At 39.1% G+C, this 21,883-nt stretch overlaps 1 protein-coding gene across 10 annotated transcripts in view; it reads left to right on the plus strand.

Annotated features, from left to right (window-relative positions):
* RBMS1 (RNA binding motif single stranded interacting protein 1) overlaps positions 1 to 21,883 on the plus strand; it is a 259,130-nt gene that overhangs the window by 181,138 nt on the left and 56,109 nt on the right. For all 10 annotated transcript variants that reach the window (XM_006160278.3, XM_027776517.1, XM_006160279.3 and 7 more), the window contains exon 3: positions 19,062 to 19,120. In XM_006160278.3, coding sequence (XP_006160340.1) covers positions 19,062 to 19,120 — 59 coding nt within the window. The remainder of the gene's footprint in view (positions 1 to 19,061; positions 19,121 to 21,883) is intronic.

The following is a 21,883-nucleotide window of genomic DNA, read 5'->3' on the forward strand; positions in this document are numbered from 1 at the left end:
CTTCACTCCTCTCTTCTGCATTGTGTTATGTTTATTATTTGTCAGACACATTGCTGAGGTCTAATATACAAGGAAGAGGAGAAATAGTCTGAGGGTACATACTTAATGGGCCTGACAGCCGTGCAGATAATGCAGCAGTGTGCTGAGTGCTGCCCCAGCGTGCTGTGTGCACAGGCTGCAGCCTTGGGCAGAGTGCGGGGGCAGCACTAGCTGGGCCGAGAAGGTCAGAAAAGGCTGGCCACGGCAGAGCATCATTTAACTGAGTCTTATTGAACTACAGGAAGCTTCCCAGGTAGAGTGACATCTCAAAGGGCAGGGAATAAAGATGGAGCAGGGGAGGCCCAGGGATCGATCTAGCTATGTTGGCAGGCTGAAACTGTGTTCGTACCACTAACCAGGCAGCTTAAAAAACAGGTACTTATTGTCTTAGAGTTCTGGAGGCTAGAAGTCCAAAATTAAAGTACCAGCAGGGCATCGCGCCTCTTGTCCTGTGGGAAAAATCTTTACATCTTCCTAGCTTTGGTAGTTTGGTGACATTCCTTAGTGTTCCTGGCTTTCAGCTGCACCTCTACAATCTCTGGCTCAATGATCACATGACCTCCTCCCGGGGTTCATTTGTGTTTCGTTTTCTCTCTTGTAAAGACACAGTCATAATGGATAGGAGCCTACCCTGAGGAGCTCATCTTAGCTTTAAATGTGCCAAGACCCTGTTTCTAAAAAAAGACCTCTTTCAGAAGTTCTGGGGTTTAAGATTCTGACACATTCTTCTGGAGGTGAGGAGCACAGTTCAACCTTTAATAGTTGGTATAGGAAATAGTGAGCAAAGAGGTCTAGGAGCCTCATTTCATTCTCTGACGAGAGCCAGTATTTTCCGCAATGCAACCCAAACTTTAGTTATTTGGAGAGCTGGAACATGTGCCTAAACAAAATCCCAGAGATTTTCATGTGCACAACCCAAGGCTTTTCCTAAATTTGCACATTTGATTTTCCCCTTTTGGAATTTATATATGACTTATTTGTCCCTGTTAAAAAATACTGTATTGGGACCAGCAGTTAGCATAATGGCTATGTTGCTGGACTCCCATGTAGTCGACTGTGGTTCACGTCCCGGACCCGGTGGCTTGAAACTCACGCTGGGAACATGTGCGTGCGTGCCCAGGATCCCGAGAAGAGAATGGAGGAGAAGGGATTGAGTGTGGGCCATCCCCCCGGGGGTGATTTCTTGCTTTCTGTCTCTCTGCGGGCGCATGCCCCCTGTAAAAAAAACCCCCCCAAAAAAAAAAAAAAAAAAATACTGTAGTCGTTCCAGCCTGTTGAAATAATTTTCGGGTGTAAACTCTGATATCTTATATTACCATCCCCCTAGCTTTGGGACATTTTATATATTTGATAAGCATGCCACCAATAACCTGATTTATGTTACTGTTTAAATGTTAAAATAAATAAGTAAATAAATAAGTGCTGTCCAAGAACAGAGCCCTGTGTCATGTTCCCAGTCTTCCTTCCACGTGGACTGTGACCATAGGCTTGAGCTCAGCCATCATTCAACCAGTTACTTACTCATCCAGGTCAGTTCATCTCCCCAGGTTTCTTCATCTAATCCATGAGAAGATAGGACTTCTTATTAGTGTAAATCAGAATGTACTGTGCAGCATTTCCAAGCAGCTCTATCTTCCTCACCACCCCCCAAAGTAGAAAGAACAAAAATTTAACATCCACGACTTGCTCTTTTGGACTTCACTGGTATTTGTTCATTTTGTGTCTATTTATTAGATCACTCTATAATTTTGCTCCAGATCAACATCAGCCTTAACTGCCTTCAGTTTCTTGCCACTAGTTTCTCTTGGTTTGTTTTTCAAAGAATTCAAATGGAAGCCAGTGCATAGCCTAATCGCTAAGGGAGTCAGATCCCATGGTTTGAATTCCAGCCCTGGTGAATTGAAATACATGCTGTGTGCCTGTGTGTGCATGCCCAAAATCCTGACAGGATGAAGAAATGGAGGAGAAGGGATTGCAGCATGAATATGCCCCACTGGGGGACAGGGTGCTTGCTTTCATTCCCCCTCTCTCTGTCCAGTATAATGTGCTCTCTGACAATTAAAAAAAGAAAAAAGAAGAAGAACCTGAAAGCTACCTTGCTGTCCCGTTAACACCTGTCCTATTGTGTATGATTTCTCAAAAGAACCAAGATTGGAACATTTTTATTGACCGGGTAATGTAAATGAGAAGCGCTTTTAGCCCTGATCCTGATCTCTGTACACAGCCTTCCACTTTTAAAGTACAGCTAAAACATCTTCTGGAGCATACAGTGAATTCAGGCGCTATAGAGAGTGAAGTATATTTCCTTTGCTTGTGATATGGCAATTGATAATAAAGTAATTTTGCAGGATTTGGTTGTGTTTAGTACTTTTTTTTTTAATTAATAGGGAACACTTTTTAAGTTAATTTAGAGAGAGGCAGAGATAAAGGCCTCCTTGCCAGGGTCTTGATGCCACGATCCTCTCAGTCAGCCCAGATCATGAGCACTTACATGCCCGGCTTAGACATACTCCAGAGGCCCCCGATGTGACCCTGCAGCCCCCATGTGGCTCTGCTTTATAGAGCATTTCATTTTACCCCAGTGCAAACATCTGACTCCTTTAGTTAGCATTCTTTGATACAAAGGTAATTCCTCTCTGATTTTAAGTTTTAACATCCTAAATTTTTAGAGCTGTCCTACTGTGCCTTTTGGAATAATTGCTTCTCTTTATCTGCAGTTTCTAAGGACAGTGCCGTTCAGAGGCAAACCAGTAGGCAATCAATACGGAAGCCTTATTTACCCTTTCCCATCAGATCTGCTCTCAGAGCTGTAGCTATTGTCACAAGTGACCTTTGAACCAAATATCTCAGTTTAGAAACATCCACTCTCTGGCAGGCTACGTTAGTATTCTGTGCTTATACAGTCCAAGTGTGTCTTTACTGGTAATACATTCATACGGTATCCCCAAACTTTGTACAGATGAAGTGAGCACAATAGAGAGCATTTTCCTTGTCAGTCTGTGCTTCAGACTGGCTTCTCAGGGTCATGGGGCGGTTAGGATTTGTTACTCTAGAAAAGGATGACTCCATTTGGAAATCGGTACCAGTGCCATGCTCTACCTTCTTAGTTTGTGTGAGAATCAAGAGAAATTTCTAGGTAATTTTGCACACTCTGTTTTAATAGTTTCAGATAACTCTGTTTTGCTTCAGAGAGCTTGTTTACTTTTACCCTCTGTCACGCAATTCATGGTTTGAATGAAGCAGTCATTATGGTTTTCAGTGTTGGAGTTTAATGCATTCAATTTCTGCAGTTTCTGACACAGTTTTGTGTGTGTGTGTGTGTGTAAGATTGCCAGTTTTTATTTATTTTCAAAGCAGTGACAAATTTAGAGATACTTGTAAAACAATCTAGTAATAAAAAAACCTTCTGGATTTTTTTCACCCTCCCTCCTAACCTTTTACAGTTTTCTTTTTGGTACTGGTCTTTTTTTAGAAGAATTATTTTGTTTAACTTTATTTATTTATTTATATAAATTTAACCAGAGGGGGACACAGCATGAGAGAGAGAGAGAGAGAGAAAGCAAAAAAGCAAGCCACTATGTCTGGGACTCAGACTGCGATTGGCCATGTGGGAGTCCAGCCCTCAACCACCACGCCACCTGCCAGTCCTGGCACAAGTCTTTAATTCCATGTTAAACTTCTAGATTACCTAGCTTCCCTCCTGTGTTTTTATAAGCTGAATTTTAGGAATAAAATATAAGGACATGTCTATTTTCTAAGGCAGATGTAGATTTCCCTTCTCCTATTGCTGCCAGTATCCCTCAACTTCCCAGACTATAAGGAGGAAGGTCATTACATGTTTATATTCTGTTTACTTACCCAATATATATTGAGTGGTTACGATATACAAGCCTCCCTCCCCCAAAAAACTGTGCTATAAATGATAAAGTAGTAAGCCTACTTTTTCTCAATATTTTGCAGATTAGGGCCATGCTGACATAAGGGTAAGAAAGTAGTCTAGCTTAGTACTTTTAAGCAATAAGAATTAGAAGTACCTATATTTGGAAAGGGATGATATCCAGTGTTAACATTTATTAGCTATTGACTATCCAGTATGTGGGGAGCACTGGACTAACCCCTTAACCACAGTCCCGTGAGCTGGATAGTATCATTCCACTTTACAGATGGGAATACTGAGGCCAGCCTACACCAGAGCCACTGAGCTGGTCATGGCCCGGATTAGCACTTGAGAACAGGTCTCTGTGGTTACAGCTCTTTCTTCTTTCCATTTCAACATCTCCCTTATGATACAGTAAAGTGCTATATAAACATGAAGGTGAGATCATCAAAATGATGGAAATACATTTTAAGTTTGGGTAGAAGAGGAAGATCATTTAAGAAAAAATCCTTGTCAGTTCATAAATTCAATTCAGAAATAAAAGACTACTTTTCATATTCAAGTTGCTTTTGTTTTAAAAGCTGGACATTATTCAGTGCTTGAGACTTTTAAGAATTCGTTTTTATGATAGATAATATGTATTTTACTTGCAAAAATCTGGGTTCCATTTTCAGGATGCATTATTTCCCTGTGACATATTAGTACTTGGTAGCGCTAATTTGGGTCTGGCCATCTGAGAGTGCATCCTTAAGTGCTGCAGCACGGTGACTGGTGGTAAAAATATTGTCATAAGATAATGTAAATGACCTTTTGTATGCTATGTGCTCTTAAGAGACCATAAAATAGTGTGAAGCTACTTTACCTTGATTGCAGATCATAATAGGCTTGATACTAAACTATAATAGCAAATCTGTGTAATCAATCAAATGCTTTATAGTGTGCTTTTTATTTAGAAGAGAGGCTGTAGGTTTTTCATAGAATATGGCAAAAAATACATCTTAGCCATTTTTAATGAGGTAGTTTTAATGTTCCTTCTATATGAATGCTTTAGTTCAAGCCATGCAGGCAATAAACAGCGTCCGTTGTTACCTTTATCTAGCATTTATAATGGATTCTCCAGTTTTACCCAGGAATGTTGATGAGGCAGACTTGCAGGAATGGTTCTCAATTAGATGAGAAAAGGTTATTTATCCCAATATCTGGATGCAAATAATTAATTCCATTTGTATTCTCAAAGGATCTATTTTCCTTAAATTTTCAGTGTTATATTAATAGGTCGTTGGGAAAGACATGATACTTTTTTTATGCAAAAGTGTATGTATGTACACATACACACACACACACACACACACACACACACACTCTTACACATACACATGTGGTCATGGGAAAAAAGACATGATACTTCGTCCCAAAGCTTCTGTAACGTGTCCTCCATCAGCTCACACTCTGTAAGAAAGTCAGGCTAGCCCAGTAAGAGCACCTGAGGATGTGCAGAGCTTCTGCTAAGTCATCTCCAATCTGCAGCCTCTGAGTCTGTGACTGTGGTTGAAATTGCTGTCCTTTCCACAACAGTTCAGAGCAGTGAACTTGATGGTTCTTCTCCTTCTTCTGAATTCACAGAGACAAGCCACTGGCTTTCCATAGCACAGATACCACGGACTATGTTTTCAGATGTCAAGTTAAGAATTTCAGGCTCATTCAAAAAAGTCCTTTGTCTTAAAGCTCTTCTGCCCTTTAGGACCTTTCTGTTCTCTGCCCTCCCCCCATCCCTCCAATTTAAATTTCTTGAATATGAGTGTTATTGCTTGGCTCCAAAGAGCAAAATATAAACAAAACAAAATGTGGCACCTCTCATTCCTCATCCTGGGTGTAAGATTTTTCAGTAATTGTACTGAAACCTTGCTTTCATCATTTCATTCTGCATTTGCAAAACCTCTGATCACATTCTGTTTCCTCTCTCCTTTTCCTGGAACTCAGGGCCCTCTGAAACCTTTTCAGACTTCACGTCCATTGCTCCCCATGTAGATGTGCATTAGACAGATTCCTCTGTTTATTGTCCTTCATGGCCCGCCTGGATTTCTGTTTTCCCCATAGTCTTTCAACTCAGCTTGACTTTCCTTCAGTATTTATGCCTGCTTCTTTAACACTCATCATAAAATGTCTCATATTTTTAGTTATTTTTTAGTATTAAAAATCCTTTGCACCCCCAATAGATTGATGATGGTTGGAATATGATCTTTCCTTTTTCCCATATGCCTTGTATAGTGAAGGTCATGCTGTAGACATGCTATAAATATTTGTGGGTTGATTTCTAGATTTGATTTCTCCTTTCTTGACTGTACTTATCTTTCCTGTGATCCATTCACCTTCAGCTCCAGATTTACCATTGTTTCTGACCTTTTAGGCCTGCAGTAGCTTTTCTTGCCAAATATTCTCCTACGATAAACCCCGGCTTCAGTTCCGGCTGTGTAAGATGTAGCTTCCTATTCTGTATATACAGGAGTCATTTATTCACAAAGGCACTCCTAGCCAGACAGCACAAGTGCAAGGAACAGTTACCTAATGCAGGAGGGAAGGCAGAACAACCAGAATGAGAAATGGAATGTGCCCTTAATATTTCTGTATCTTGGAAGGGTCTTACAGAACATCGAAAATCATCAGGGCAAAAATAAATGAATAAATAAAGTCTTACAAAACCCATTTAATGTTGACCTCATAATTTAAAGGTTTTTTTTTAAGAGTTTTTTTTTTTGCTTTAGGGACAGTGTGGTCCCACAAAAACTTAGGCCTGCAGTAGCTTTTCTTGCCAAATATTCTCCTACGATAAACCCCGGCTTCAGTTCCGGCTGTGTAAGATGTAGCTTCCTATTCTGTATATACAGGAGTCATTTATTCACAAAGGCACTCCTAGCCAGACAGCACAAGTGCAAGGAACAGTTACCTAATGCAGGAGGGAAGGCAGAACAACCAGAATGAGAAATGGAATGTGCCCTTAATATTTCTGTATCTTGGAAGGGTCTTACAGAACATCGAAAATCATCAGGGCAAAAATAAATGAATAAATAAAGTCTTACAAAACCCATTTAATGTTGACCTCATAATTTAAAGGTTTTTTTTTAAGAGTTTTTTTTTTTTGCTATAGGGTACGTGTGCTCCACAGAAAGACAGAGAGAGACAGAAAATGAGAAATTACCCCCCCAGGGGGGATGGCCTACACCACAATCCCTCCTCCTGCATTCTCCTCTTGGGATCTTAGGCACGCATGCACATGCACCTGGCATGAGTTTAAGCCACTGGGTCTGGCACTCGAACCATAGATGACTATGTGGGAGTTCAGTGATGTAGCCATTGTGCCATCTGCTGGTCCTGATAATTTAAAGTTTTTACTTGTTTTATAACTCATCTTCAAATGCTTGTTATTTCCTATACCGAGTAAATAAAGAAAATGTGAACCACTGAATTATTCAAGTTTGAATTCAGAGTAACACAGATAAGTGATTCTCCCTACTGTTTTATTTTACGTCTCATTCTCTTTCCTATTAGCTTTCCTATTAGCCAAACAAATGTCATTTATACCTTTGCTTTCTTTAAGCTAAGTACTGTAAGAAGAACTAAAGCAAACATTAGGAAATTCCTTTTTCCTGGGAGGTCATTGGAAAAATAAAGCAGTTTAAAAAGTGAGTTAGTGGTGCTAGCAGGTGGCATGGTGGTTAAGAGCACTGGACTCACATGGCCGACTACAGTTCAAGTCCTGGACCTGGAGGCTTGCTTTCTCACTTTCCTTCTCTCTGTGTCTCTCTCTGGTAGGCACATATGCCCTATACCAAATTTTTTTAAAACATAAATAAAACAAAATACATTTTTCTAAAAAAGTGAGTTAGAGGGACAAGATGGTGGTGCAGCTATAGTGCATTACTCTGTGAGACTGACCCACATGGGAAGGTTGCAAGTTCGCTTCCAGGGACCTTCCGAACATGCTGAGTGAACATGTGCCCGTGATCCCCAGCTGGGTTAAAACTGGCATGAAGACCCTGTTGAGATGCCTCCCCATTCTTCTTTCTCTCCCATGGAAGAAGTAAATAAACTTGAAAAAAAAAAAAAAAAAGATGTATTACAAAGCTGTATATGTAATATCATGTGTGTGCAGAGGTGTGAGTGTGAGGGTGATAGACATGTTAACATGTTATATTTTGTTTTGTGATTTTAAAAAAAACTTCACCATAACAAAAGGGGTTTTGGCTGATAGTACTCAGATTCGTTCCTGGCCTTTAGAGCCAGTGCACCTCTTCTTCATTCATCTCTTGGGCATCTTACCCCAAGATAGACCAAGGTCATGTGTATCCAGAGAGTCCTGAGGCAGGGAACTCCTTTCTGAATGTTACCAGCCTCTATCTTAAAGGCTGTAGCTGTTCAGAGTCTACCTTGTCTCCTTACTTGTTTGGACTAGTGAAGATTCAAAGTAAAAATTGTTCTGAATCGAAGACTCTTGGTTGGGGACCAAAGTTTCTGCAATTGTCAACATGCTTGGCCTTTAAACTCCAAAGCAAACTTCCCACCTCCCATTTTTGCTACTTATTAGCTGTGTGACCTTCAGTAGGCCATGCAGAGTAAGCTCTGCCCCTGAGCTGCACATCTACAAAGTGGGAAAAATACTCTAATTTTCACAACAACCAATTAAAAAAGGTTGTTGTGAAAATTAAGGTAATTGACTTAAATTGCTTACAGTCATGGTTGGCATAGAATAAGAACTGTATAAATGTAATCTTTTAAAAACTTATTATTATTAGCCCCCAGATTTACTTACTAGGTCATAATGTTCCTGATGCTGCTGTTTTTCCTTTTTTTTTCCTCCCGCTCATTTTAAACCTCTGTCCTTCCTCCTTGCTGACCATGTTCATTTGCAGAGCACAGCCTCTCTCCCAGCATGTGCAGGCCCCCCTTTGTCCTTCAGGAGCAGTTCAGCTAGTAAATGGGAACCACCACCCTGTATGCATGAGTATCCGGCCCTTTCTCAAACTTGAAGTATCTTTGTTTGCTTGTTTACATTATAAGTATACATCTTTTCTTACTGTTGCTTTCAACACACCTAATGATCTTTCAGGTTTAATAATATTCATAAAATTTTCCAAAACTAACCCAACTTCAAGTGACCCCAGGGTGCCTTCAGTGAATTTACAACTGGAACTGACCAGTGTTAAAACTTACCAACCCTTATCGCCATCTGTTGGCGGTGGATGAAGTGGAACCTTGGCTATAATTGGGAGTTTTCAAAAACAGCAAGTTCCCTGGTAAAGAGGAGAACGAACGTGTGAGTGTGTGTGTGTGTGTGTGTGTGTGTGTGTGTGTGTGGAGGGTGTGCACAGACACACACACACTTGCACATGCACATTGGACAAATTCTGTGAGGATACGTACCAATAGGCATATCAAGGACTTCAGGTGATACTAATTTTTTCAACCTACTTTTCCGTGTCTTCTAATTACAATAAGCTTGTGTGTCTTTTGAAATTAAGATAGATTAATGAAAAGGTAGAATTTAAGAGGGATTAAGTTACGGGAGCAGAGGAGACTATTAAGGTTTATTTACCAAGGGTAAATTAAAATAAACTTAGATTTTATACTATAGCACATGAAAGAAGAACTGTACATGGAAATAGGGAGAGAAATGACTAAAGCTGTGAATAAAAACCAAAGGCATTTTAGTAGATTCCAAGTGAAAGGTTTTATCTGCCAGGTTCACTGGGGCCAATGGGTTTTAACATGAGTTTTCACTTGTTATCCTTTTCCTTTGAAATTCTAATTATTCTATAGTCATGTCTCTTAATTACTCTTTATCCCTTTACTATCAAGAGCTTCTCTTAGAATGGATTATCTACTTTTAGCAAAGAATATTATAATCTGAGTAGCCAGGGCTGAGGTCTGAGCCTTGTTACTTTGAAGCTAGATAAAACCCAGAGAATTTTCATAGTTCCCCCTATACCCAAAAAATTCCTCCTACTTGCTTTCTCAGCTATACATCTCTGGTGTTCCTACAATGTGAATTCTGCCAGCCAAGAGCCCTATTTCTCCCAGTACATCACATGTCCCTGATTTTTAATGCTGATTTTTTTTTTTTTTTGAGAGGTTTTCGCTATAGGGCACGTGCGCTCACCGGACAGAGAGAGACATGGAGACAGAAAGCGAGAAATCACCCCCCAGAGGGGATAGTCATGCCGCAATCCCTTCTCCTCCATTCTCCTCTCGGGATCTTGGGCACGCACGCACACGTGCCCGGTGTGAGTTTTAAGCCACCGGGTCCGGGACATGAACCGCAGTTGACCACGTGGGAGTCCAGTGACATAGCCATTATGCTAACTACTGGTTCCCAATGCTGATATTTTAAAACAGATTAAGCTACCAGTACGAACAAAGAGAGGTGAAAATCTGGTTGTTTTATGAATTTTTACCCAGATGCCTGTTACTCTCCTTGACATTGGTGATAGATGATAGAATTAAGTTGTTAATTATCTGTTAATCGATCCCTAACCTCCCCAATATTATTTTTTTTTCTTTTAATTTTCCAAAGGGTGCATATACTTGCTGGGAGGAAAAAGAAAGAGAAAACACCCCTAATGAAGAATGGTCACACTATAATCCCTTTTCCATTTCTCCTTCCTTCTGGGATTTTTGATACAAATACACAGAAACATACCTCATGTGTTTCTTTTTCTGGAGGGGGGGCGGGGGGACACAGATAAGGTTTATTATCTGTTGATGAGGATGTGTATGGTGGTCTCAACTGGGCTGGACTGAGGTGTATATCATGCTGGGCAAAGTCTCTTCACAATCCAAATGATGTATAACAATTTAATATATGAATAATAATAATGAAATATATACATAAAAAGATTAAGTAAAAAAAATAAGCCAATGGGAGTGAATCAGTCCAATTAACTCTTCTATATATTTGATTGGGTATTCATATATTAATAGGTCAGTGGTTCCTATTCTTTTTGAGATAAAGCAACCTTTTACATAAAAAATTTCCTGATTTATGACACAGTGTTAGTACAGATTAATGTGCATTGATTTAGAAAATAATGACAAAGCTACTATGAATTTAGAAACACATTTAAATGAATATAAATATTATTTATAGTTTAATAGTATCCACTTCAAGAAAAAATAATATAGTAGGTTCAGATATACCATTTATTGTATTCATAGACAGTTTATAGACACCTTCCAATAGGTCAATGGTTCTTCCCAGATTTTAGGGAATTTTAGCTCAAGTTCAACTGATAGAATGTCATCCTTAAGCAGGATAATGTTAGAGAGCTTAGAGGTTTTTACATCTTCATTCACTAACTAGACACATAGCAGAGAAAGTACGTATGAAACAGATTGCCACGGTTAGTTTCCAACTTCTGAGTTATGATAGAGAATGATTTAAAAATAAAATATTTTTTATATAACTTTAGAAAGAAAAATGGTTCTGGCTGAAACTTCCCTAGTTTAATATGGATCATAAAATTTGAGTGTAGATATGTGCTGATTTCTATATACAGTTCTGGAGAAGTTATACTTGGATGGATAGAAAACATGTAAAATCAATAGAAGCAGACCCCACCAGCCTCCAGCAGGACACATGCCTGTAGCTCCTATTTGTTTCTTTCCTTCTTTTTCTTTTTCTTTCTTTCTTTTTGTCTTTCTTTCCTTTTATCATTTCTTTTTCTTCCTTTCTTCTTCCTTTTATTCTTTCCTTCCTTCCTTCCTTCTTTTACTTTCTTCTTCTTTCTCTCTTTTTTTCTTTCTTTTTCTCTTCTCTCTCTCTCTCTCTCTGTAAAGCTCTACAGGGTGTGTGCACTCCCCAGAGAGAGGAGAGAGAAGAAGAGAGAGGGAGAGAGAGGGCATCCTCGGGGAGATGGCCATGCTACAATCCCTTCTCCTCCATTCTCCACTTGGGACTTAGGGCACACATGCACATATGCTTGGGATGTTTCTTAAGCTGCTGGGTCCAAGACTCAAACCACACAGTTGGCCATTAGGAATCCAGCTGCCTTAACCACCACACCATCAGCTGTCCCACCATGTTAAATCCTTCCACCAGAAAACTAGTAGAGGAAGATGGTGATTGCTCTGAGCCAGACCATCCATTAAATAATCCTTGAGGTGTCATCTGATAGATAGCTGTTGCCCGTAGTCTAGACCTGCACCTTGCCTAGCCTTTCCTCATGCCATCAAAATTAGGTGTCCTATATTCCATTCCCACAATAAGATGATCAGTCCACCCACAAGGAACTACCTTACCCAGAGTCTGACTGAATCACAGTGTTTCTTCTTTCGGTTCTGGGGTCCATATGTTAACGGGAACCTCTTGTGACATGTCATATAATTGAGTGGACAGCCCAAGAGACCATTTTAGGAGAGAGAAACCCTTCAGGTAACTCCACATAAGCCGATTCCTGATCCGATAGTTTGCAGGAAGCCAGTATACAGTAGAATAATGGCAGCTATTTTCTGTGAAATCATGCTCTTTCAACCCACAAATCATGATGAAAACCACAATAGAAAGTAAAACTGATAAATTTTAGAACTATCTCCTCTTCTCCCTACCCTTTTCTGTCCCCTTATCTCTCTTTCAGTGACACGCCACATGTCTGTTTCTCATATTTAAAGCAAACAAAACATTGTTAGGCTTGGAAAATGGATCTATTTTGATACTATAGTAGCAGACATCTTCTATTTTGTTCCCTTCCTTCATGCTCTTTTTTTTTTTTTTTTTTGAGAGATTTTCACTGTAGGGCGCGTGCACTCGCCAGACAGACAGAGAGAGACATAGAGACAGAAAGCGAGAAATCACCCCCCAGGGGGGATGGTCACGCCGCAATCCCTTCTCCTCCATTCTCCTCTCAGGATCTTGGGCACGCACGCACACGCGCCCGGCGTGAGTTTTAAGCCACCGGGTCCGGGACACGAACCGCGGTCGACTACGTGGGAGTCCAGCGACATAACCATTACGCTAACTGCTGGTTCCCCCTTCCTTCATGCTCTTGAGTGCATAAAGGAAACATTATCAAAACTATTTCATGGATAAATTGTAGTCAGAACTTAAACTAGTCACTTTAGGATTTTAGGCAAAGTTTTAAGCTTAACATTTTTATCAACTTTAATTTTCCTATTTGCAAAAATAGAAATAATAATACCTACCTCATAAGATTGCTGTGAAGTTAATTAAATAAGATCATATATGCAAAGTGCCTGGCATAGTGCTTAGAACATAAGTAGGAATTCAATAAATGTAATGCCCTTTCTGATTTCTTATAAAATAGCCACTAGACAGTGGAGGAGATTAAGGATGTTTTTATGGAGAAGATAATTTTGGAATAGGCCTTTCAAGCTCAGGCATGGTAGAATGGGATAATAGAGACGTGAGAGAGACATGCTTAAAGTGATGTTCTAGGTCAGTTAAGGCAGCACAGGGGTGGGAAGAACCAGAGGCTACACACAGGGGGAACTCTTACAGATGTTTCACGCAAATCTAGGCACAGTGAAGTGGAGCACTGACTATTAGAACCATGTCAAAGACAAAATTGGGAAGATGTGTTGACTGATTGGATTTAGAAATGACCAAAGCGATGATGTCTTAAGAATCCACACTCTGGGGAAGATTGGGAGAATGACAGTGTTATTAAATGAAAGGAGATAGGAGAGACCAGAAAAAATGTGTTTGGGGTGCTACTGGGAATAGGATTTAGAAAACGGTGGGGATATTTAGCTAGGTAGTTAAGTATCGTGATAAAATATTAAGGCATTTAAGTAAAAAGAAGAAAAGACAAACACCAAAGCTTTGGTGGGACTAACAAAAACAAAACAAAACAAAACAAAAACAGGAAGGAGAAAGGAGCATCATCAGAAAAGGTTCATTAATTAAAACCACGGCACTGGATGAATATCCCCTGAAGTGAAAGGGTAGAAGACCAGATATTAAGCTTGATGAAAGTACTTGGTTAAGGTGCGAAAGGAGAAAGCTGGGTTGGGTGAAAAAAACCTGAAAAAGGGTAAAGAAAGGTAAAATGAGTTAAGCTGAGCACTGGGTCCCAGAGGCAGAAAGAGGTGCACTTCATGGGATGTCAAAGTGAGGACTCAGGTCAAGTAGCAGAGAGATCAAAGCCAGCCAGAACTAGGGGAGGGTGTGGCATGGAGCGTGTGCACCAAGAGGCTGTCTATTCCTACTCCTGCATCTCCTTTCCTTCATGTCTTTCCCCATTTTTCTCACCATTAAATGTTGAAAGAAGAGCCACAACTGTAGAAGGCCAGTGCCTTCTATTTGGTTTACCAAAGTTCCTGAACTTAGAGACCTTAGGCTAAATTCCTTAATCTCTGGGATGCTCAATCCCCTTTTCCTAAATTGAAGTCATACTATCCCCCTCCCCCCCCCTGCTTTGGAAAGATAAGAGGCAGGAATGCAGTCTAAAAATGCTTTCATCAGAGATTTGTGTAAACGAGAGTGTGGGTAGATATCAAGCATATAATCTAAGTAGCCAAATGATTGCCAAAAGGTAGTCTTTAACTCACTTTTTTTTTTTTTTATCATTTGTGGATTTAAAACAAATTTTTTTAAGCTTAGTGATCTGTGTTAATGTTATTGTAAGTGCTCTGAATCTCTACAGGGAATTAAAGGTGCTTTGTGCAGCATTATGCCCCATGGATGTAATTGTCATTTGAACCTGAAATTATCTTTACTTTCATGCCTAGTTAGTAATCATTTGATTACATTATTACACAGAGTGAAAATAGGGAAAATTAACTGGAAGCAAGAGGTATTCATTTCTTCTAAATAAATTTCAGCTTGTTTTAATGTATAAAATAGAAGAGACTACAAAAATTCAATAGTTTAAAATGCTGCACAAGGGCAGGCAGGTGGCATAGTGGTTAAGGTGCTAGACTTCCACACAGACAACCACAGTTTGAGTCCTGGACCTTGCTGCTTGAAACTCACGCCAGGCATGTGTGCATGCATGCCTAAAATTTTGAAAAGAAAATGGAAGAGATGAGATTGTAGCATGACCATGCCCCTGGGGGTGATTTCTTGCTTTCTGTCTCTTTATCTCTCTCTTTCTTTCCGGCAAGCAAATGTCCCTGATAGCAAAAATCTCTCAAATAAATCAAATAAAATGCTACACAAATTCTTCTGTTTCCTAAAGCTCTTACAACTCTCAAAATCAGTTGTAAGAAAGTTATAGTAGAGCAGTTGTGGGATTTTAAAAGTTCATAAAAGGGAAAGTAGAATTTTGGAATTTACCATGTATAAATGAGGATACCTGAGATGCATGAAGTAAGTTATGTGTATTTCTCTAAGTCTTACTCGAATTTTTTTTAAACGTTTTTGCCATAGGACTCATGCACTTACTGGAGAGAGACAGAGAGAAGGAAAGGAAGAAATCAGCCACCCAGGGAGGATGGCCATGTCATAATCCCTTCACCATTCTCCTCTTGGGATTTTGGGCACACATGCCCATATGCCCAGAGTGACTTTCAAACTTCTGGGTCCAGGACTCAGACTTTAGCTAGCTATGTAGGAGTCCAGTGCCTTAACCACCATGCCTTCTGCTGACCCCAACTTGATTTTTAAAGAAAATTTTAAAAAATGTTTTTCAAGGGTATTTTTTTCCCTGAATTTTTAGAAGATAAACATAGACAACAGTCCTTTTATTTATGATCTGGTTCCTATAAGAGTGCATACTTTGAGTACACACGTGGAATCTTCATAAAGTAAATGGAAACTGTATATCATGAAAAAAAAAAAACTGCATGGATTTCAACGTTTTTTGCACCAAAATATACTTGTTCCATTTTTCCACAAACTTATTTAAGTACTTGCCTATATTTAAATTGTACTGTCACTTCACTTTCAGTAACAGTGCTTTACATTTTAATGTTCTACATTTTTTTCCCATCTTCCCAAACTTCTATGGCATGTTAAAGAATTTGAATGCATTTCCCACATAAGCCCTCACAAAATTAATGACCGACCCCGCGTTCATCAGCTTAAATTCTTAATCATGTCTTACACACATGTGCATTCTCATGCGTGTTAGTGAGTATACTATGTAACTCTTATCACTGAGTGAGAAGTAGTGCTAATAAATACATAAAAAAATAAAAAACTGTTTTACTTTTGGGTGTGTCAGACATAAACACGTGTACACACATACCCTTCTGTGCTGCTCTAGAGCCATGAGTGCTAGCTACAGAACTGAAGTGATGCAGGGAAAAGAAGACACCTTCATAGCTCCTGAGAACTAGTGATTTCAGTGAAAAAAGAGAAATGAAGATTTTCTACTGATAATTCCGCCTCCACTCTACAAACTTAAGTGGAATCAAAATGAAACGGCAGAGATTTAAGATCACCTCTTTCTGCACGCTCCTGAACACTCAGATTGAACTTCAAGTTTAGGAAGAAACACACCTTCCATCAGATGACTAGAAATCACCTCAGGGCCACAAAAAATATGGGAAAGAAAGAAAATACCTTTCCTCCAAGGGAAAAGAATAGCTCCTCTTCATCCACAGACAGTTCAATGGAAATCATGGAAACATCTGATAAAGAATTTAGAATACTCATAATAGCGAAGCTAACAGAGATGGAAGAGAAGAGAGACAATGAACTGCAGAAGAGAAAGAAGAAAGGAGATGATGAGTTCCAGGAGGTGAGAAAATTCTTGCAAGATCCAAAAGAGGAATTACACACTTTAAAAAATAATCAAATGGACCTGTTAGAGATGAAGGTTATCACACAGGAAGTCAAAATCGCCCTTGAAAGTATTAAAAGCAGACTAGATCATACGGAAAACAGAATCTCAGACGTAGAAGAGAAAATTGCTGGCCTAGAAAAATCCACCACAAAGACTGAGAAAAGTGCCCCCAAAATGAGAATAATATGTGAGAAATACTAAATACCATCAAATGCCCAAACATCCAGATAATTGGCATCCCAGAAGGTGAAGACGTATAAGGGCATTGATAATCTATTCCATGAAATTCTGCAAGAAAACTTTCCAAACCTAGAGAGGCATTCAAAGATCCAGTCCCAAGAAATACAAAGAACCCCAGATAAAATCAACTCAAGAAGATCTTCTCTAACACACATTAAAGCCAGACTGACCAAAACCACAAAGACAAGATACTAAGATTGGCAAGAGAAAAAAGGCAAGTTACCTACAAAGGATGTCCTATCAGGCTAACAGCAGACCTCTCATCGGAAATAATGCAAGTGAGGGAAGAATGGGAAAATATATTCAAAGTGTTAAGGGGAAAGCAATTTCAACCAAGAATACTGTACCCAGCAAGATTATCCTCCATATGGGAAGAAAAGACAAGAACATTCTCAGATAAACAAAACCTGAAAGAATTTACCAGTACCAGACCAAATCTCTAAGAAGTTCTCAAGGGAGTGCTATATCAGGAAAATTAAATTCAGACACACAGAAATAAGAATTCAAAAACTAAGAAAATGGCCAACTTAATCATAGGGATACGTCTGGAGTTGACTATTATATCCCAGAATTCAATTGGGAAGATCAAACCATAATAGAAGATAGATTTAAGTACATGAGACTGAACTGGTGAAATAGCATTTTATGACTTTGAACTAAAATATTGCTAATTTTCTTCTAGGCTTTGTTGTCTGGTTTTAAAGATTTTTGTCCTGTCTTGAGCTGTTGATAGATTCATGTACCTACTATATGCATAGAATCCTAACCTGTTTCCTGGCTTTAAGTTTTAAGCAAAGTTACTTAGCATTTCTTTGCTTTATTAAACTTAAAACTGCTTATCTTGAAATTACCAGCTGAACTTGCTATTGAAAGTAGTTAGATTATTTAAGAAGTTGTGTGATCAATAAAAATGTGGGAGGGAAGGCATGGAAGACAACTATAGACACCAGAGATAGTGTGAGAAGAGAATGGGAAAAGGTAGAGAGTCAGAAATAGGGGTGTGTGTGTATATATATGTGTGTGTGTGTGTATGTATGTGTGTGTGTGTGTGTGTGTATATATATAAAAAACTAGAAATGGAAAATTCTTGATGATAACATGCATGATTAAGCCACTATGCAGTATTTTCTGGATGGAAAATCATATTTTATATACTGTGATGATGCTTAGGGAATGAATGTAAATTAATTAATTTTAAGAAAATGTTTCAGGGGAAAAAAAACACGAAAACTGTTTTTCTTGAAATTAAAAAATATGCAGTAAAAATACCTATTTGATGACTATAGTAAGCTATATAGCCCCAACTAGGTGCTACTTTATAGTATGTTCATTCTGCTCACTGAGGTTTATGTCTAAAGTCAGACTTACGTTCATGGATATGTATATATCAGCTTTGCTTTCTACGGAAAATATTTAGATTAATTAATATCTTTAGTGAATCAATATAATGTTGGGGGGTGGGGGAGGCATAGAAAGCAACCGTGGATACCAGAAACAGTGTGGGAGGAGATGGCAGAGGGTTAGAGGGAATCAAGGATAGGAAAAAAGCAAAATATACAGGAAACCAGAAATGGAAAATTATTTGTTGACAATAACACATATGTTGATGTGCTTGATTGAGCCAATGTACAGTGTATTCTGGATGGGAAATCTCATTTTGTGTGTTATAACAATGTATATTAAATGAATGTAAATAAATAAATTTAAAAGAAGAGAGAGAAAAAAAGAGTGATGCAGGCAGCTTGCCCCTTTAGTATTTCATGAAAACTGTGAATCATAGGACTTTCCTTTGATACTTCTATAGCCTTGCATTTGGCTTTAAATTTGACCACAGACATGGTGCTGCTAATCAATCGATCAATCAATCAGTCTCCCATTCCCCTTGTTTTTGTCCCCAAATTGTCAGGTAAGTATCTGGTTCTTCAAAGCTAAACATCAAGCTGTAATCCAAAGATCTAAATGGGAAGCCTAGTCAGTCCCTTTTTTTAGTTTAGTTTTGAGTTTAGAATTCTCATTTCCTGCCCCTTTAGTAAAGAACATTTTGTACTTTAAAGTTTGCAGATGTTTGAAAAGTATGTGTATGTGTATTCTTTGGACTTGGCCATTAATAAAGATTCCTTGTAACCTCTTTTCTCTCTCTCTCTCTCTTTTTTTTGCATTTTTAGATATGGGAAAATAGTCTCTACAAAAGCAATTTTGGATAAGACAACAAACAAATGCAAAGGTATGTTTTCCTAGCTCATAATTTGCTAAATCATAGCTTTAGAAAAACAATGGAATTTAAAACTTGATCGTTGGTTTCAAAATTACCTCCATTTTATTAAAAGCCAAGTCTTACATGTCACCCAGTTTCTGTCTTGCACAATGTCAGCATATTGCTTACTTTTGTCCCTGGTCGTGTGTTGGCTGGGCACCCAACAGCAGCTAGCAGTTTGCCAGAATTCCAGATTTGACGCCAGTAGAGTTAACATGCAAAATACTGGTTGGCATTTAGCCTCTGCTTTTAAAAGGGGAATAGAGTTAGAAAATAGCTTTTCTTTCCTGAGCCTGAGGAGATTAGAGCTGCTTACTGAAGACCATTGGACTGTACTAAAGAACTGAAAAGATTACATATTGTGCAAATTGGCTCTATTAATTAGAATAGAGTAGTTTTAAGCAGTTCTTAATTACATGTTTCAATACTCCCAATTGTTCTCTGCTGAATGTCTGTTGACAATATTGGCAGCAGGGAGGAGAGGGCCGTTTTCACTGACCAAATTGTAGTCGGGAGAGGAGGTCACGCGCCCCTTTGAAATATGCTGCTGCATTAATTTGATGCACTGACCTTCAGTTTTCCGTGTAATTAGGATGAGCTCATCCAACTCCGCGAGCTGGAAGAGGAGGCGTCTGCAATAGGCAGGACCGACGCTCTGTGGTTCTGACTTTTAATGATCCAGCATCTTAACAATGGACATGTGATTTCTAGGAAAAGGGAAGAATGGAGTCAGCTGACTTTGAATCTAACTACTGACCCCATGAATTGAAATAAGGTTGACAGGAATAGGCAGAGAAGGCAAATCTCCTCATTAATTAGACCCTAGGTTTCAAGTAGCGGTGACTGGGTAGTGGCTTAGCACAGTCTGAAAAGGGCAAAGAACATAAATGAACCTTAGGGTAGGGCCTCTCCTTACTAGCCAGCCATTTCCTTTAATCTAGTCTTGAAGTGGTTCATTGTATTTCTGTCTCTTCTTCAAAGCGCCTAAATTTAAAGAAGCTATTGTGTCAAGTATCTAAGCCCATGTTTAATCAACATGGCACAGCGAGGCATTTTTGCCCTGGGACAGTGAATAGAGTGTGCTTTATGTAGAATGGCACCCAATAAATATTTTAAATGAATTATACTAGCAAGACTCAAATTGTAGGCTGAAACACATATGCTTAGTTGCCAGGATTCGTTTTCTTTAACATTTATAAATGATTTTGGAGAGCTTAGACACAGAAAAAAATCTCTTGCTTTTAATAAAGAAAAAGAGACCCTTGCAGGCACAAACCTGATCTCACACATCGGTTTCAAACCGAGATAGAAATCAGAGTAGACAACTAGTTTTAGCCTTTCCATACCTCTCCTGCTTTATTCCCACTCCCTCACCCCCCAAATCTTCCATGTCGGCTCAGTACATGAAAAAGCAGAACTGCCCAAGCTAAGTGAGGGAGTGGACCAGAGGCTTCCCTGATTGAATTCACCACACCCTTGTACTGAAAACAGCTATCGTATCTTTTTCTCCAGCATCAATCTATTCCTTAGATCTCAAAATTCCAAATGCTCAACATGATCTAGCAAAGGTATGGGCAAAAAAAACTAATGCTAAATATATTATTTTATTATGATGCTAACCCCATATCAGTTAGAGTCCACAGCTAAGAGGAGAGATTTATGGAGCTTCTAAGAATGATAGGAGTAATTCAGACATGAGTTTAAATACACGTTTTCCAAAAGCAGATCTTGGAAGACACTGCTCTTGTGTGTGAGAGAGGAGGGTTTGGGGGGTATACTGGGGGACACTCACAGTGATAGAAACCTTTCAGGGCTCTTTGTTTCAGCAAGTCATGCTTCGTGCGCGTGTCAGCAGACACCTGGTGGGTTGGGTGCATGGGTGAGTGAGTAAGCGAAGAGGATAAGCAACTACACATTTATAAAATTCTGAAAGCTCATTAAAATAAAAAAAAGTAATTTGGGGACAAATAAGAAATAACACTAAATTTAGGTCATAATAAAGTTGTATAATGTGTTACCCAAGAGAACTTGACCTGATAGGTACATAGGTGGGTATATATTGGGCCGTCAGAAAAGTCATCATGCATTTTTGTACAGAAAAATATGTCATGACTTTCTCCAGCAGCCCAATAGATGATAGATTTATACATAACTATAGATAAATTAATGCATAAAGGATTATAGGACATCAGTTTAAATGAAAAGTGCTTGTGTTGGTTACTAATTTTTTGAGATTAAATAGATTAAGACATTTTTACAAGAAAAGGCACAATCTTAGGTCACAGAAGATTTTTGTCACAGAACATGTTTTAGAGCCTCTGCTTTAGACAAAAGTAAGCTGGAAAAAACATAATGGTGTGAATAACACGTACCTGAGTTGTTAAGTTAGAAAACTCATGATTTTGTTGTTATTTGACATTTCAGTTTTTGTCAGAGTTTAGCCAATAAAAGGTATTTAAATTCTCTCTTTATTTATTTATTTTTGGAGAGGTTTTTGCTATAGGGCGCATGTGCTCGCCAGACAGACAGAGAGAGACATAGAGACAGAAAGCGAGAAATCCCCCCCCAGGGGGATGGTCACACCGCAATCCCTTTTCCTCCGTTCTCCTCTCAGGATCTTGGGCACACACGCACACATGCCTGGCGTGAGTTTTAAGCCACCAGGTCCGGGACGCGAACCACAGTCGACTACGTGGGAGTCCAGCCACATAGCCATTATGCTAACTGCTGGTT

Source organism: Tupaia chinensis, unplaced genomic scaffold (genome assembly GCF_000334495.1).
Source record: "Tupaia chinensis unplaced genomic scaffold, TupChi_1.0 Scaffold000674_2, whole genome shotgun sequence".
In the NCBI taxonomy this organism is placed as follows: Eukaryota; Metazoa; Chordata; class Mammalia; order Scandentia; family Tupaiidae; genus Tupaia; species Tupaia belangeri.